Consider the following 13,659-nt stretch of genomic DNA (forward strand, 5'->3'; position numbering starts at 1 on the left):
TCGGTTTTTTTTGTTACATTTATCTTAATTGAACTTTTCATATATTACAATTGTCTTAACTTAAACTTATAACTAAATATTTAATGATAAAAGGTTTTTGTTGGCATTTAGGGGCTATATACATTGTGTGTTTTAAGAAATTAAAGAATAAACTGAAATACGAGTATTATTGTTGTAAGATAAAAAGTTCAATGAAAAATTAATGAATCCTCGGGGTGTTCCGGACCGGTTATTTGCTTGGAAGGCTGTAAGCCGCGCTGGTAAGCTGACTCCGTGTTGTTGCTGGGAGTTCAATCTTCTGATTAGCTCCTTTTGTTGTTTTGTATTTGTTCAATCGTCCCGTGATCTTCAGTTTTTTCCAAAATCAGGATTTTTCCAATTCAACGACGAATTTGTTCCTGGGCTTGGCGTTGTTGCTAGCTGGTTTGAAGGGTGTTGTTACCTTAATAATTCGAAACCTTAATTTCGATTCTGAGCTCGTCTTCGACTTCAATCGCTGTGTGGTGAATCCCTTTTAGTATAAGAAGGTTTTTCATGAGAATTTGTCAGTAGTTATTTTTTCATTTTGCGGTGGGCTTGGTCCTCTGGGATTTGCAGTTTGAAGAAGTTCGAGAGGTGGGATATTTCCTACTGATTGCGGGTTGTCAGTTTTTGGTTCCTCGGTTTCCTCATTTATTGGCTTCTTTGACTCAGTCTCTGAAATTAATTTTTTCCTCTTCTTTTTTTTTGCTTTTGACTTCAGTGAAGGGAGTTTCGTTTTCGGCCTCGTCACCAGTGAGCAAATAGATGGGCCGTCGTTTTCTTCAATAACAGGAACGATGTTGGTTGTTCCTGTTTCTTCTACTTCCATACTCGCTGCAGCTGTTTTTTCATATTCCGCCACGAGTTCCTTGTGTGTCTCCTTGATATATTGATTTATCTGAACCCTGTACTACGGGCCCAGATCTTCAATCACCTTTTTCAGAAGATCCTTGAGCGCAGCGCATGCTGTTTCAATGGTAACTTACTCATTGTAAGAGCGCTGGTATCTATGTATACACACTTGCAAACACAAATACATACTAAGTATAAACTAGTCATAGAAAATAGTTCTTTTGATACATACATATAATTTTAAGAGTAAAAGATTTGCCTGTAAATTATCACATTAATTCTATGAATAGTATTTTCTGCTAGTTTTATTTAAATAAGCTCATATGAAAATTAGCTTCTCCCGAATAAAATTAAACGGTCTTACGTAAATGAAGATAGAATGCAATTTGTAACGAGGCTCACAAACTTACAAAGTAAAAAGTTTACAGTACATTCGTATGTTAACTAATGTTATATAAAAAATGAGTTTACTTTAGGGATAATAGTATTAACTTAAATGTTCTTAACCTAAATACAAAAAATGGGTAAAACAAAAATTCATGGTGCGTTGCCTCCGCCAGACAATTAAAACCCTAAAAAAACTTACATTTATATAACAATTGATAAAATATTGTTCCTCAAACATTCGTTTTAAATCGAGTATTCGATTCGCTTTGAGCAAAAAGAGCCTTTATTTTAATATTCTAAAATTACGTTTCCCAGCACTCATGTCTTGATGAGAATTACACCAAATTATTTTGTAATAACTATCATATACAGAGAAAGGGTTAAGGTATTAAAAAAAAACATTGGTTTTTGTTTCAATTTTATTATGATGATTTCAAAGTTTAATCCCGCTGCGATGCGTCACATTTTGCACTGATACCACGTTGCGACGATAAAGCAGTGTACAAATACACTTTATATCTACACAAAATAATGAAACAATTATATTTTAATTCATAATATGTATATAGATGCTTTTAGGTCCTGGTATAAGGAGTTCCACTGGTTTATTTTTTGTTCAACTGAAAGAAATTAGAAAAAACTATGACAGGCAGTCAATGCTATGCAAGCAATACAATACAAACAAAAGACGAAAAGACATCCAAATTAACATGTCTGCCGTTGGCTTATTTCCTATTCATGGACAAAAAACTGACGCCAAATAACTTTTTTTCTTAAAAGTAATAAACGTAGATAAAATTCGATAAAATTTCATCATTCATGTTTCTTAAAATCTTAAAAGTGAATCCCTCTTACATTCCATTTGTCTTATTTTAATTTCACTGAAGGAATCCAATTACAGCCTTTAATAATAATTGTTTCCAAATTTTAAGTTTTTCAATAATTGCACAATTAGATAGCATATTGAAGCATTGCGATATATCTCACCATCGTTTCTGGAATAACACATTAGATTGGCTGATGGAAATGTATCGACATAAATGTTATTATCATACATTGCGAAAAAGCTCTTTTCGCTTATGCAATGCAATGTCTTATGATCAAAGAACAACAAAAAAGTTCTAACTTGATTGTAAAAATTTGCTAAAATAAGAAGTAGTATTATTAAAAAGAATGACAAAAGAACAAAACTAAACAAAAACTAGTATATACAATTTTGAGTTTGTCTAAGAGAATTTCTGCTGCTCATAGCTATTTAAAAAAAATCCATTCTCTCTTTCTCATTTTCTTCTTGTTTGTATCTCTCTCACATATATATGTACACAAATTGTTCCTATCATAATCAACAATTGCACCAAACTTATTGATCCGTCAAAACCTCCAATATTATACAGTGTTATGAGATACAGTATTTCGACAATACACCATTTTAAGATACAATAGTTTAAATGTACAGTATTTTGAAATACAGAATATTATGACAATATGGTATCACACCGAATTTTGACCATACAATATTTTTAAATTCAGCATTTCGACCTGCTCCCATTAATATTGTATAACCGGAAATAATAAAAGAATGAATTAGTTTAAGCTGAGTACACACAAATATACTTTTAATTGCCATTTAAGAAGCGCATGTCAATTTATTTTTTACACCAATTTATTTTTTACACCACCACAGCTATGTTGTTTTTATTTTATCAATTATTTATGCATAAATCTAGTATTGAACTGCTTAATTGATAAAATTGTGCGTTTTTGTGAATTCTTGAGAAAAAATAAATATTTTCCTTTTTAATTGGTGTGTCCAATTGAAAATGTATTATACGAGTATACTTACTTGTTCATATTAAACAATCAATTGACAGATAAAATCGAGTGAAGATAGGTGTATATATAGATATACTTACGACCTATACATTTCTGACAGGCCTATCCCATCCGACTGTCAAATCAATAATTTACAACCGGATATCATAATTAAAAGGATGTCAAGGTCAACAACTGAATGTGTTGTGTATGTGTAGTACTATGTTTTAAAAGTTCTTGCGTAAAAATCGTATGCATCATCATTTCTTAATGCCAATACCGTGATGTGCTCAAGATTTGTATGTAATTACAAAAATAAAAATGCATTCACCATCATCGCCAAGCCGTCGTCGCTCGTCTGTAACATTTGATTGTTTTTGTATAAATTAGATAAGACTAGAAAGTTTTACCTTAAGCTGTTAGAAACGGTGAGGGTCGAAGGAATCATGAAGATAAGAACATTTATCGAAAGAAGAGCCACAAATATAAACATACATGTGTATATAAATACAAACAAAATCAATCACTAGATATATATTTTTTCTCATCTCAATGTTTTTAAAGTACCTAACTATCTACATTTGTTTGCTTTTTTTAAATTCTATGTCGCACTATATTCTTGAACACATGAAATGCGCAAATTTTAATTAGTTCATGATTGATCCTCTAATAAAACGGGGTCGTAATAGTTCGGTGTTTTTCTATCTTTTGGCCATTTTTAAATAATCTCTGTTTAATATTTAAATCTAATCTGAACCTTTTAATATAATTCTGTTTAAAGTTCAAATCATATCCTGGGATAAAACCTGTGTTGTTTTTAAACCCCATTCCATTTTCAAAGTGTTAAAAACGGGGCGTTTAAAGAAAGTTATTAAAGTAAGGCGGAAAAAAAAGAAGGATGATGACGGTAGTGAACCCGATACAGAACGTAAAAATTCAATGCTTCCATCATTTGATAATGATGGTGATGAGGAGGACGCCGCTACAGACGATAAAATGCTAGAGCATGAAGTGAAAAAAACAAGACTTAGACGACGTGCAAGTGAAAGATTAAAATATGATGTCGATAAAACCGATTCAAATGCATCGTCGACATCAACATCGTCGAAAAGTGTTAAATTCGTACGAGCACGCTCAAAAAGTTACTCGGATTCAAGTAAAATTAAAATATTAAACAATCTTCAGACGGAATATTAAAAAAAAAATTAAGTAAAATACTAATTTGTGTGGATTACGAAAAAAGAAGCAATATTCGTATGCGTTAAATATACTACATATGTATATGTATGTTTCAGATCTAAAAATAATGTCTTCATTGTAGATCTTGAAAGTTCATTTGAAGTGAAAGTTATTTTCTTAATCTTACTCTTCGCTGTCACTAGATCTTGACTTAATTAAAGCGACCGTGAAACATATAACATTGAATAACACAGAATTTAAAACACATGTATTGAAATTGAACGCATATTGCAATAGAACATTGAATGTGCTACCACAATCAATCAAAATGCTTAAACATTTTGTCTGGTTTATGAAAAGTGTTCCATTTATTTGCTTTTTGAGGAAATTTGTTTTAAATTTAACTTTAGGAAGTACCGAACCCTGGCAAACACAAGTATGCATGTATATAAATTTGGACGATATTTTGCTCAAGCAACCAGAGCGTGCTATTCTTTTCTGAGGGACTACTATAGCTTTGGTTTTATCAATGCACACGTTTTGAAAAGTGCTTTACTACTGAACTTACATTAAGAACACAATCTATGTTGTTTTAACCAATTCTGTTCTAAAGTTAAAAGTAGAATATCTTAAAGATACATCTTGTGTGCTTGCTCTCAAATTCAGGTGTAATGACGTCCAATGTTATATTTTTGTCAGTAAAGTTCAAAACCTAAATGAAATAAGTTCAAAGAATAAAAATATACATATAGAATATAAGATATGGTAAAACAACAACAGTTTCAATATGATCGTTGCTCCGCACAGAGTTTATAAAGTCGATAAGGTTCTCAAAATTAAGCTTCCTATTTCAGTTTTCAAACCCGGTCAAGTAACTCATTCGCTCTGATAGGGTATGTGGAATTTTTGGGACACATCGTTAACATCTATAAAAAGAAGCAAATAAAAACAGTTAATCCATTTAAAATATTACTTAGTTAATTTTATTTCATGGCGCCCAATTTCAGAGTAGAAAAAAAAACTATCCTGCAAACCAAAGCTCTTAAGTTGAAAGCAATGTTGTAGTTGAAATCCAGTTTGGTTCGAAAGTTTGAACGTTCTTAAAAAGCACTTAATATACTTTCCAATTTTTTTAAATCATAAAGTAACACGAAATTCTTATTTAAATTTAAACGATATCGTATAAGCACCGAAACGAAGCAAACTTTTTTGTTCCTAATTGACATGATTTACAACGGAGCAACATTCAATTGAGTTACTTTGTGTAAGAAATTTGTTTTATTTACAATTTGGCACTCATGATGCATTAATTAATAAAGTACGAAATAAAATTATTGAATACATATTATTTGAAGGCGACCTATCAAGGTTTTCATTGATAAAATAAAATAATTTTACTTTGAAATTATAAAATATATTATGAAATGTATTTTACTAGCATTTGTATATTATTTTACTTTATCGTTTTTTTAAGTAAACAGTTCAATGGAAAATCTGTTTTCAGGGACATTTATTAAAAAAAACCTATATATAAAAAAAAAGTATAGATGTACATTTTTAACACGTGGAACAAAATTATTACAATGTAATTTGAGTTTAATAATTCGTCTGGAGTTTCAAAACAATATATTGATATTTACTAAAATTTCATGCAAATAATAAATACTCGTAACATATATTAAATCAGATATGAAACAACTTATCGGCAAGTTACAAGATCTTTGGCCAGAACATAGTGTTGCTCTTTCCATTCCAAAGGAAATCGATAAAACAAAAGAGAAATTGAATGGAATACCAGCGGAAGGTATTATACCCAAACATAAAATAAGTTATGGATCAATCAAAAATGTGTTCATATAATTTCATGCATTAAAAAAAATACGATATCATCCTTATCATTTTTGTTCACAGCTATGAGATCATATGATGGAATTCATTCTGTTTGATAACATGTATTGCCAATATTTTATTTTATTTTGTCTAGAAATAAATGTATTACTTTACTTCAGTCAATCACATAACCGTTACAAAATGCTTAGTATTTTTATCTCTGAAAACTTTAAAACTTAAGGCAGCTCCTTCGCTTTTCGGTTCGGTGTCGTTCTGTCAGTATACTCGGTACATGTACGGTACCGATATGTTATTAAATATGTACGTACATTTTCGTTCATTTCAACGAACATGTACTACAAAATTAGTACTACATGTCAAGTTTGTTTTGTGAAGAAAGAATTTGGATATACAGAATTTTGAAATACAGAATCTTGAGATACAGCATTTTGATCATGCAGTATTATGTAGTTCGACCCCAATCCATTAATTTATTATGCAATGATTTATAATTTTGACCAAGTTGATGTTTATGTTTGATTTGAGAACAATTAAGTGGTGATTCTCATCGGCTTTGTTGATCTTTTTGATGATTAAATGAAAACAATTTTCATTTGATTTTTCCCAACGTTTCGACGGTGATTGCCGTCTTCTTCAGGGGATGTCTTTATTCACATAAATGATAAGAGTGTTTATTAAATACATACGAATATTATGTAAAGCTTTCAAGTATGACTTACATTGATTTAAATATTACAAAAACATTAAAACAAAAATAATTTAAACAATTAAAACAATTAAAATTTAAAGCGCTTCCGACTTTGAAGACTTGTCACTGTTAAATGTAAACTGTTGAATTGTTTTTGTCTGAAACTAAGGAACAGTAAACGGCGGATATGTTTTGAGTGTCTTGTTTGCGGTTCATATTATTTTTGTTATTTATTATGTGAAGTGTTTCTAATGTATAGCGTTTGGATGTATGTTTTCTCATCGAAACAGGACATCAACCAGACTTTGAAGGAGTCCAAATTCTTGCAACGGAGAAACATACATCCAAACGCTATACATTAGAAACACTTCACATAATAAATAACAAAAATAATATGAACCGCAAACAAGACACTCAAAACATATCCGCCGTTTACTGTTCCTTAGTTTCAGACAAAAACAATTCAACAGTTTACATTTAACAGTGACAAGTCTTCAAAGTCGGAAGCGCTTTAAATTTTAATTGTTTTAATTGTTTAAATTATTTTTGTTTTAATGTTTTTGTAATATTTAAATCAATGTAAGTCATACTTGAAAGCTTTACATAATATTCGTATGTATTTAATAAACACTCTTATCATTTATGTGAATAAAGACATCCCCTGAAGAAGACGGCAATCACCGTCGAAACGTTGGGAAAAATCAAATGAAAATTGTTTTCATTTAATCATCAAAAAGATCAACAAAGCCGATGAGAATCACCACTTAATTGTTCTCAAATCAAACATAATTTATTATGTACCAAATAAACTTAAAATCAAAATAATTTGTTTTTTAATACTTCGCTTTAGCTTTCTTTATATCATCAGTTTTGATTAAGGGTATTAAATTTAAATTATTCAAACTAGTACTTTATTGTAAGTCTACGTACATACATAATTGTGTATATATCATGTACACTGGTAAATTTGAAGCATGCAAATTTCAATCCGGATTTTGGTAATACAGCATGCATTTCAATCGTTAATAGCTAATTAGCAGCGATTCTAGAATTCTCGCATTTGCCCTCATATTATTGAATGTCTTTCAGCTAACGGTATTATTTTAAATATTTTATTTTTAAAGTCAATCTTTGTAACAAAGCAAAGTTCGAAAAATGAAGAAAAAGAATAAAGTCTTTCAAATAAATCACAATATGCAACGATAGGTGAGAGACAAGCACACATTGGCTTTAATTAAAAACTTATTAACATCATTTAAGTTTGTATCATTATAACGGAAATCAAAATTACTTTGATATAGAACAGTTTAAGAGTACTTATTATTTATTTTATATTTGGAAAAAAGATAATTGCAAAATAACTCATAAATTATAACTTAAAAATAACTCAAAAACTGTTGTAATTAAGTGTTATTTACAGTTCCATCTTAAAATAGTTTTATTTTCGGTGATATCCAAACGTTTCTATAGGAAGTTCAACACATAAAATCTTGAGTTGGCTTACACCTAATAAAATATTCCATAATGAATACGTAAAAGTCGTACGAAATGAAATGTTGTCTATTAAACATTTATTTTAGTATTTATCTTCATTTTCATAACGAAATATAACACCCTTATTATTGAGATTTTTCAAAATGGGAAAAGTATGAAGATTCATGACAAAACTAGTTTTGAAATAGTTTCGATTTATAGTTTCAATTCAAACATTTGATTTAGATGTCAATAAAATTTTTATTTAAGCTCTATTTTAATTTTAGTGACATTTGTATCAACATTAAAAAAAAAAATACTCAAAACTCTTTCAACAAACTCAATAAGACTAAATTAAAAACTGTTTATATTTCATTCATTTATCTTTGAAGCCTAAAAACATTGCTAGCTTCCAATAGACCTTATTTGTTTTTTAAAAATTTTGTTTGTTGTAAATTAATGCTTTTACGCGCAACTCTTGTATCAAACTGGTTCTTATGGTATTTATTAAAGAATTTTTTTTTACTAATTGTTGTAAAATTATAGGCAGAGACGGTTCGAAAATTACAACAGTTGTTGCCACACCTGGACAAGGCACTGATCGTGTACAAGAAGTTTCATACACAGACACAAAAGTTATTGGCAATGGAAGTTTTGGAGTTGTTTTTCAAGCAAAATTATGCGACACCGGAGAATTGGTAGCAATTAAAAAAGTTTTACAAGATAGACGCTTTAAGGTAAGGTGTTTTGTTTTGAATGTGTAGGAACTTATCAACTTATAAATCTGACGTCGTGCCATGAAAGCGCTTCACTTTCGTTTAGTATTTTTTTTGCTCTATACAAAATAGAGTTTGAAACTCATATAAATATAAATTGAAATTGAAACGTTCTCATCTTCTATCCGAATACACAATAGGAAAAACCAGTATTATATTTACAAAAATGTACAACTAATTATAATTGATCTTTTCAGAATCGGGAGTTGCAGATAATGAGAAAACTGGAGCACTGTAATATTGTGAAGTTGTTGTATTTTTTTTACTCGAGTGGTGAAAAGGTAAGAAAATGTGAAATAATATTATTTTTTTGTTAGTTTTGTTAGACTTTCTTTTGCCTTTTAATATTTCTCAATTGCATGCATTTATATTTAAAAATCTGTTTTATATAATCAATGTATAAAAGTCAAAAGAAATGTATACTAGTTATAGCAAGCATTGCTGAAATGATTTTCACCAATTATTCGTTTTTTATTTATTAAAATCATTTTGGCACTACAAACTTTGATTGGGTACAATTCCTTGAAGTACAGTGTTAAATTTAATACATATTTTTGTTGAGAATACGCATTAAAAAGAACAACAAGTCTAAGCAGAATAATAATAATAAAAAAAGGATATGTTTATGTACTTGCAAATGAAAACGATAGTTCGTAGTTACGGAAATTTTAATTAACGGCATGAGTAAAACACCTCTATCACAAAAATTATTGTTTCTATTGGATTATTTAAAATAAATGAGTAATTTATAAATCATTAATTAATATGGACTGATTGGTACAGCAGAAAACCTTAGCACTGTTTATAAATTAATAACAGAGGCTAACACACAAAAATAAATATTTTCGCAGTATAAAAAATATCTATACTTCACCCATGGTTGCCAGTGAAAAACGGCATAATTTCAAATTAGATTTTGAAATCAAATGTTTTTAAATAAACCAAAATAAGTGAAATTAGTGCTTTTCAATTAAATTTAGTTTATTTATTTGGTGTGTCAAAAGGCTTAAAGCTATCCAACCTGAGGAAGCGCTGGAAAGCTTTTAACATTTGTTTCCTTTTTATGAACACATCGAAAATTTTAAAAAAGTTTTTAAAGTTCTCTTGCATTTAATCACTATTTTATGTTGTGCATAAAGTTATTAGCCTAAATCGTTGTCATGCCTTACTTACTTTCTTGGAAACGTTAAGCAGGGGAAACAATATTGTTGCTTAACAAATTAATTTTCGTATATTGTAAGCTTCTTAAAAATACATGTTTAAGTCTGTGTACAAATACTTATGTATATGTACAAAACAAACTGGCCTGTATGCGTACTTGACAACATACAATATCATTATACGCAACATATCAGTTCCGATTCCCAGAGTACGATAAGATTCTTTAACATTATGTGATATGGGTGAATAAAAATACAACAAATAAATACAATACAAAATCATTTAAATTTTTATTTTGGATACATGTTTTGTTAATGAAATTTTACGTTTTTTCTTATCGTTTGTAATTATTAAACAAAAAATCCACTATACATTCATGTATATGTTTAAAAAAAATACGTATATTACTATCGGCCATCAGTTAGCCGAATTTCCCATCGATTTGGGGATATTTGCGGGGGTGCTTAAACCACAGGTAGTTATTTTTCAATTAATAATACAATTCACCCGTTCATTTTAAATTTCCTTAAATTATTTCACACATTACCATGTTTGGTTTTAATTTTCCTACAAATGGCTAAATTGTAAAGTACATAATTATTTATGAATTTACATTTAAATGCTCCGCAACTTGTATTTTAATATATTTTCGTTTTATTGATTTTATAAATAAATTATTTTCTTACTTAAACAGGCAATGTATTAGCCAAGGGTTTGTCAAAAATCGTTTGTTAAAAAAAGCTTAACACATTAATATAAGTAATAATCAAAACATATTCATTTGTGATTTGAGTTGGTGCCTCGATGCAAACGAAATAGAATGTTGGGATTTGCATGTTTTTCGAGTTCGCATACGTTACTTTGCTTTCTTTTATCTCAAGTGGAATATATTTTTCATAACACGATACAATAAAATGAAAACAAGTTTGTTTTTAATGTAATTTTCTTTGATCAAACGAAAATGACAGGTTTTTGCATTTGTTTGTATGTATTGCATATCAACTAGGTATGTAATTTATCCCTTTCCAGATATCATGGACGGTGATTTAAATTAGCAGAAACCCCAGTTCTTTTATTTTGTTTCTTCTTCAGTAATACATCCATCCTCCGATTTGAGATGTGATAATGCAACACATTTTTTTTAGTTTATAGTGGAATTATATGCATAACACTTTCCCCTACCCTGCATCACTTCAGAATTGTATTGTAATTCTTTATAAATTATCAAGCATTTTAGGACCATAGGTAAAGTTATTTAAATTTCGAATATTCTTTTACGTATCAAAAATACATATTTCGAAATCTACAAGAAAACCTTATTATATAACCGTTGAAGCAGATGATCTACATTTTTTGTTGATATATATGTATGTTTGGTTAACTGATTATTCATAATATTTTGGATGATAATAAATCTATTTTAATAATATTGAGAATATATTATTTTCTTTCAAAAATATAAAGTATTTGTTTTAGACCGAAAGCTTTCAGAAGATTTGTTTTTAAAATAATCAAAGCCTTTCTTTTAAGTTTCTAGGCTATACGCAGTCCTTAATAATTCTTGTCTTATCAAAGGTTCTATAGAATCAAACATTTCATTCAATAAGCGATGAAAGCTTCCTTAGCAGAACTTTCCTTTAATATTATTATATTAAATAATATTTTTTTATGTTAATTTTAAGAAATCTCAGTTCTTTTAATGATACGAATATCCAAAAGAAGATACGTCAGTTATACCTTTTTAAAATGTCAACTACATTTCACTATTAATTTAATATGAAATTTAAATTTATAAGGTTTTTTTAAAGAAAAAAAAAAAAGACATAGTACTTATAAAATTATTTTAACTGGTGGCCATTGTGTCTGCTGTCTTTAATTTGGTTTGAAATTTCGACATAGATAGACTGACGCCCGAAGAACGCTTTTTTAAATTGTTCACATTTATTTTTAAAAATTTTGTTCTGTTCCAAACACATATCGGTTGAACTTTGTTTAGCTATAAAGCTAAATAACGATTATTTTCAAGTCTCGAAAACTGACAATGTTAGTACTTCTTTAAATGGTGGGTGACCGCTATATCACGATTATTTCCTTTTTCGATCATCAATTGAACAACCATGATAGTGGAGCTGTGTTTCACAGCTGGTGCCAATATTGATTTATTGAAGGAAGCATTTGGTAAACGCATGGCCTTACGTTGTGAACCTGTGAATTGCGGTTTAACGCCACTTGATTATTTTCCCTGATAATCAAAAATCGGAGCTCCAGATTACCGATAATATGTTAAAAATCATGTTTAAATTATGTCGGAATATTATCTTTCGAATAAAGTAATTTTCATTTCAATTTTAAAACATCATTCAAAGTTTTATACCTCTCAAAAAACATTCGTTAAACATAATTGTAATCAATCATTTTGCTTTTACCAGTTATTTTTTTTATTTCTTAATGATTGCATTTGTTTTATTATTTTTTTGATTTCTTTTGAGAAAAACTTAATATTAAATTGAAATACTTTTTAAAGAAAAGCGAATAAAAGAAAACCATATTTAAATAATTAATTAACATTGAGTTGTGTAGTTATTTTAAGTATTCTTATTTCAGTGTTGTAATTGTGTAGTAATGTTTTGTTTCTTCGTTTCATATTTTTAAGATGGTCTTAGATTAATGTCGATCGATAACTTAAATGCTTTAATTAGGAATTTTTTGTTCAGGAAAAAACGTTTTCAATAAGACAAAAGTTATATTTTATTATTCATTTCTTCATCCAATATAAAATAATAATAGCATTAATAAAAACAATTAAAAATTTTAGTTGTTAAATAAATAAAAAGACAAATTCACTCATCACATGTTTCGTACAATCTTTTCTTCCAGCGGGATGAAGTATTTTTAAATTTAGTACTCGAGTACATACCGGAAACCGTATATAAAGTTGCCCGTCAGTATGCTAAAACTAAACAAACGATACCAATTCATTTTATCAGGGTAAGTTTTTTTTTTTTTTGTAAATCCTTATATTAATTTTTTATTTTCAGCTTTATATGTATCAATTATTCAGAAGTTTGGCTTACATACATTCATTGGGCATATGTCATCGTGATATTAAACCACAGAATTTACTTTTGGATCCAGAAACGGCTGTGCTTAAACTCTGTGACTTTGGCAGCGCTAAACAATTGTTGCATGGCGAACCGAATGTGTCGTACATATGCTCTAGGTACTATCGCGCACCCGAGTTGATATTTGGCGCAATTAATTATACTACAAAAATTGGTAAATACATATTTTGATTTTGTTGTATGTAAATAAATTTATATAAAACTGTTGGTGATATTTTATTATAAGTAAGAAACTCTTAAAAGTAAAGATTTATTTAAGTAAAATAGCGGTAATAAAAACAATTTTTGTGATTTTTTACTTGAAATAAAATAAAGTTTTAAAATAAATAAATTGGGT

The 13,659-nt window shown here is 28.8% G+C and overlaps 1 protein-coding gene across 5 annotated transcripts in view; it reads left to right on the forward strand.

Moving 5' to 3' along the window:
* LOC129946364 (protein kinase shaggy) overlaps window positions 1–13,659 on the forward strand; it is an 86,294-nt gene that overhangs the window by 64,891 nt on the left and 7,744 nt on the right. For all 5 annotated transcript variants that reach the window (XM_056056514.1, XM_056056517.1, XM_056056516.1 and 2 more), the window contains 4 exons: window positions 8,810–9,000; window positions 9,237–9,320; window positions 13,078–13,188; window positions 13,239–13,476. In XM_056056514.1, the coding sequence (XP_055912489.1) occupies window positions 8,810–9,000; window positions 9,237–9,320; window positions 13,078–13,188; window positions 13,239–13,476 (624 nt within the window). The remainder of the gene's footprint in view (window positions 1–8,809; window positions 9,001–9,236; window positions 9,321–13,077; window positions 13,189–13,238; window positions 13,477–13,659) is intronic.

Source organism: Eupeodes corollae, chromosome 2, assembly GCF_945859685.1.
Source record: "Eupeodes corollae chromosome 2, idEupCoro1.1, whole genome shotgun sequence".
Taxonomy (NCBI): Eukaryota; Metazoa; Arthropoda; class Insecta; order Diptera; family Syrphidae; genus Eupeodes; species Eupeodes corollae.